Genomic DNA, 5,605 nt, shown 5'->3' with positions numbered 1-5,605 from the left:
TTTCGTGTGAATTATGGGGGGCGTGGGATGGGGCAAAAACCAACAAAAATCCAAAAATCGCCACCACAATTGGCAAAAATTCTCATCGTCTCAACCCTATGTAAGCCATGTAGTCAAATATCATTTGAATCAGATGCAATTGATGCTTCAAGTTGTGATAAGTTTTTTGAAAAGTTAAAAAAAAACTATTTTTTTATCACAGATTTTGAAAAATTATGATGCAAAATTCATTATATCAGCCTCAAAATGAAATTTCATTTTTTTTATTCATAATTTCTTACATTTCAATTAATCCTATCATATGTTGATGTAGTACAGTACTTCTAACACTGTCTTCTCCACTTACAGCAAACTAATGAAACTTTATTTTCACACTTTTGCCTTTTCTACCACATAGAGAACAAATGTTCAGAAATAGAATTATTTTTGCACACTTCTTTGATTTAATCTCATTCACAGATGAAAGAATTTCTTTCGTTAAATTCTATTTACAAAAGAAATTCATATTAATTTCACTATACATGGGTTTACCTTATTTAAATCACCTAACTAATAGGTACGAAAAAAGTGTCTTTTTTTAGTGAAAAAAGTATGATATTCGTTATTAGTTATTCATGTTCTCACTGAATTTTTCTCCATAGAAAATTTATGAGATTCACTTTCCGCTCTTCTATTCATAGTCTGAGGTAAATGCAAAATAATTCATGAGGAATCCTCATAGAATTTTGAAGGATTTGGTGCCCTCAGAACACTGTGGAGCATTTACCTTTATAGCGCTGTAGAGCAAACCACACTTTTAATCCAACCTTCAATTCACTTCAATAAACAATTCAAACTCAATTTTGTGGGATTGTTAAAGATCACCGTCGATGTACAAATAAATGTGTAATTGATGAAAATACAGTGGCCCAAGCTATTGGAGTCCATCTGGGAGAGCCTCCGTGTTGCATTGCAGCAGGGTTTTCACCTTAAAAATTTAAAAAGAATGAAATTAAATTAAAACTCACAATACCTACAATGTAAGCTTCTATTCTTTAGACAAATCTTTTGTGCTGTTATCATAACAAATCTTCTTAAAATTTTTAAATATGTAATTCCTTTAATTCTCTTCTTTATTTTACTCAAATTCTATACCTCGCTAACGAATAAAATTTCTTTTCCAATTTTGATAAAACATTTATGATTCTCTCAAAACTAATTAAACAAAATGAAAATTCTCGTACATTAATTAATTTTGCTCACCATTAAGTACATGGACGGTGACCGTATTCATGGCTACATCGGCAAGGGCGCAAGTGTAGTTACCGGAATCATAGCGATTTGCATTGGCAATGTACAGACGACTCACGGCACCGCCAATTTTTAAATCAGTCTTCACACTGAAAAAAAAATGAAGAGAAAAATTGATTGGATTTTGATTCTAAATCCCAGATGATGGAACTACCTGATGCCGCCTCTGCTTGTGTCGTAGTTGAGCATTCGCTGGCCGTGTTTCCACGTTACATAGGTCGTAGGCTGTGGCACCTTCGTGATGACGCATTTCAGCTCAATTGTGCTTCCTGCTTTGTAAAATTTATCCGCTCCCGCGCCACCTCGTTCATCCACAATCTCAACTCGTGGTACTGCGAAGAGGAAGAAGGTGGTTAGGTGGTTACCACGGTGTAGCAATTATTACTTACCCACGACTGTGAGATAAACCAGGAAGACTAGAGGTGGATGGGAGGAGACCTGACACTCATAGTGTCCTTCGTCGCGTTCATTGGCAAACTGAATGAGGAGTTGCCAGTCGTTAGGAGGTTGATATTCGAGTTGGTAGCGTGAATCACTGCTGTAGGTGTGCCGACCGAATGTGATTAGCTGCAATTGATCTTCCTTCCGTCGGACCCATGAGACCTGCAAATGTTCACTTTGAAGAAGAAACTTTTGGTGGCAAAGTTTGTGTACCCACCGTCTTCTCTCGCAGATCATTCACACGACAATGGAGATGAACGTGACTTCCTAACTGTGTTGTTATGTTGGCTGCGGCTAGAGGTTCCTCAAAGAAGGGTTGTGGTTCGCGGGTGGTTGTCTCCAAAGACTCTGCGCTGTCGTCCGTATCACCTCCTTCGGGGGTATCCGTGAATGGTGAGGAAAATTCCTGCCAGAAACTCTTAGGTAGAGTGTCAAAGGGATCGCCGTCCCGGGGACGTAGGATAGGTGGTGGTGGACCACGAGCGGCAGCCAAGGTGACCACAAGGGCCAACTCAATCAGCAGCAGCGTCACTCGTCGTCGCCTCATGGCGACGTCCGTGGACGCCGCTTTACTTTTTTTTTAAACAGTTTGTACTTTCAGGATCAGCCATATGTATCTATACATAATTTCTCAATGTTCTACTGTTGATCTCATCTTTTACAAGTATTTTTTTTCTTTAAAACTTCTTCACTCGAACCACTTTTAGTCCATTGTTTGCGAATGTGTTTCCAGAGATAAGAAGAATATCACTGTGCGAGAAATCCACAAGTCACAGTAGATTTGGGTATGGACTGCAAACACCGAGGGGTTTAATTACCTTCTAATTGTCTTAATTGAGAGAGAGAGAGAGGAGTGAAAACACCATTAGACACCCTCAAAAAATTCATGCTGAAACTCTAATGAATTATGTAAATTCACCCCCTGAATTCTTTCTCATTCACCTCGACTTTGGGGCGGAGATAATTTCTTAATATTTCATATTAACTACACCAGAGGGTGAAATTTCAGGGTTTCGGATGGTTGATTATACGTGACTCATGAACTTATAATTTAATAATTAAAAAATTTACAGATGAAAAAAGACAGCGGACTAAAATTGGGGTATCCGATTAATTAAATGCGATAAGCGAAAGCATCATGAGGGTTGTCGGAAGAGGATGGATTGGATGTTTATCAATCCCTCCACTGTGTTATCATGAATGTATCCCTCAGCCTCGTGAGAATTGTCTTCCCATCCGCACACACGATATATTATAATGCACAAATTCACCAATTACACCAAAATATTCTTCAGCACGTACTGTAAGCTTTTAAGCTTTTGTTAAATGGAAATTTCTCACGCACTCCCCTATGGAGAGCACTCATTCAATTTTGCCCATATTGTTATTTAAGAGCATCATTTACCGATGTTTTTAAAAGTAATTTATTTTATGTCAATTTAAGGATATTTTATGAGAGAGAATTTAGCACAGAAAAAAACGATATCATGCATTTTTTTCCCCATAATTTCTTCCCTGCTGCGTTCAGTTTCAACAAAAAAATATATAACATACGATAAGAAAAAAATGTAACGGGAAGAGGCAATGTACCAAAAAAAAAAAGAACCTCGGAGGATAAATTTATCTTCTCAGTTTTGCCTTTAATTACTCTTCAGCGCACTAAGGGAAGAACCCAGTAAGAAGGGATGTGAAGAGAGAGCTTCCAACCGTCCTGAAAAGCTTCATGGATGCAGGAGTGTGAGACTTTTTCTGCATAATTCAATGCGGCAATATCTGTGTTGCCTTAGAACACGATTATCCCATTTCGCAAAACCACTCTTACAGTCCTTCTGCCAGAGTCTTCCCTACACATACCGCACCCTATACAGACAGCAAATTATATTTAGCAGCACCATGAAAGTCTTTAATATTTTAGATAGTCCTTAAAAAAATAAGGATGCTTTTTATCACATTAGCACGTGTATAGTATTAACACCTCCTTTAATGATGTTGAATCATATTTTATTATTTTCTGCAATATTGTAACGGATCAAAAAATGGATTTTTCTTTAATTTAAAAGCTTTCGGTATTTTGGGTAAAAAATACTAAAAATAATTTCATAAAAATAAACAATATTTGATTATAAATTTTATAACTTCAGATTCATTTAATGTTTAAAATTATCCTTAAATAACGTATTCTTTTATATGAATTCCTTAAGTATAATAATTCTATCTTTCTTTGGAGCAATAAAATCAATTTAATCTTCTCTCTATTAATAAGGAGACAAGCAATTTGGAAATAATTTCGGAAGATTAATGACCAGAACGATGAAATTACACAAAAAAAATCGAAACTGAAAATCGCCTCAACGAGGTCCTTAAGAATTCATGATCTTTGGCCAATATTCTGCAACCTTGCGCATTAACGAGGACCTGTATGATTGTTCTCTTGTCTCAGTATGTTAGGTCGCAGTCGTATTATGCTCATTATGTCAATATTTGTGGAATCAAGATGATGTACAAAGTCAAAAGATTGTCAAAGCATATTTGTTGAGAATTCTGCAAAGCGAATTTGCAAACATGCCATCTATATACATATAAATCCCCAGAAAAGGTAATAATGTACGTACATAAGGAATTCGGAAATTGAGCAGTGAAAATTTGGTATGAAAACCGATCATATTCTTCAATTAGAATATTCAAATTCGATCAATAATCTTGATTCAAATTTACAAAAGGAAATCAATGTCCAAGCATTTGAATACGTTAGTCCAATAACAAATCTCTTTGGGACATAGTATTCCGGTTTTATGCAAATGAACATAACATTTATGTTGGATGTCTTCCCATCTACCCAAAATTTATTATGAGAAACTCTTCTTTATTGAATTTAAGATGATACGGAAATAACTATCCATATTATCCAGTATCCATTACATATTTGAATACAAAACTGAAATTATATGACTTGAATTTAAATGAGGAAAAAATGTAAATCAAGTCTTTAAATAATTCTGTGATTGTGATGTTCATTACAGGTAAAAGCTGTTCAATGGGCTATATCAAATTAATGTCCTTAAGATTTCACATATAAATCTAACCTATCTAGTTACCTAGTTTATTCGTAGTGTATGTAAGAAAGATAACATGATGAATCTGAACTAAACTAATTTGCTGCCTGACGCTCATTTGCCTAAAACCTTCACCGCTGCTGACTTTTCCCGGCCATATTCGCAATATGTTCACAAGTATCGTGCAGTAGAAAATAAAAGCTAATCCACACTTAATTTGTCACTAAGCACTTCAAAGTCACTGAAAAATCTTTTCCACAGTCCTTTTTTTTTATAACTCTTCTGTGACTTTCACACGTTCTGATGCTTCACACGTTTTGCACTTTTTCGCACGTTGCGACGGTGAGTTTCTTGTGAGGTGTACACGCGTCTCTGATAGACGTTGCAACATGAAAGGAAGTTCACTAACTACTGCATGAGTTTATACGCTTCAAACGGAAGCTTTACACAGAAGTATTCCTAAACTGTGGGCAACCGCCACATAGATAAGGTGGTACCGCATGGCGGGGATTTAATTCAATGTGCGCAAAATCAACAAAGGGGGTAGTACTAGATTGTGATTGGGGTAGTGGTTCCCCAAGCACTAGTTTGGAGATCAAGGAGAGGCGGTGTGTTACAAATTTAATTACCGATAATTTGTGAATTATGTTTTCGTCCTGATATACACCCACAGGGAATCACCGGGATGTGCGAGAGAAGACCCAAAGATATCCTCCGGCTATTTGGCAAATATACGTGCGTATCATATGCTAATCCGATTTTTGGCGTATTTTGCACTCGATAATGATTATACATTCATGCAGGATGTAAAACAATAGGTG

The 5,605-nt window shown here is 36.3% G+C and overlaps 1 protein-coding gene across 7 annotated transcripts; it reads right to left on the bottom strand.

The window, feature by feature from the left end:
* Positions 1–229: 229 nt before the first annotated feature.
* LOC129797338 (fibroblast growth factor receptor 3-like) lies at positions 230–5,233 on the bottom strand. Of its 7 annotated transcripts, XM_055839773.1 has the most exons (7): positions 4,827–5,205; positions 2,550–2,628; positions 1,949–2,481; positions 1,680–1,893; positions 1,445–1,622; positions 1,243–1,379; positions 230–967 (listed from the first exon to the last, which is right to left on the bottom strand). In XM_055839773.1, exons 3-7 carry the CDS (start codon positions 2,276–2,278, stop codon positions 861–863), a joined length of 966 nt encoding a protein of 321 aa, XP_055695748.1. In that variant the 5' UTR covers positions 2,279–2,481; positions 2,550–2,628; positions 4,827–5,205; the 3' UTR covers positions 230–860. The 7 variants fall into 7 exon arrangements, with proteins under 7 accessions (XP_055695748.1, XP_055695749.1, XP_055695750.1 ...); XM_055839774.1 differs by having other exon boundaries at positions 1,949–2,560; positions 4,827–5,233; XM_055839775.1 differs by having other exon boundaries at positions 1,949–2,560; positions 4,997–5,231.
* Between the last annotated feature and the right edge of the window lie 372 nt (positions 5,234–5,605).

Source organism: Lutzomyia longipalpis, chromosome 1, assembly GCF_024334085.1.
Source record: "Lutzomyia longipalpis isolate SR_M1_2022 chromosome 1, ASM2433408v1".
Classification (NCBI taxonomy): Eukaryota; Metazoa; Arthropoda; class Insecta; order Diptera; family Psychodidae; genus Lutzomyia; species Lutzomyia longipalpis.
This window is presented reverse-complemented; position numbering and strand designations above follow the sequence as displayed.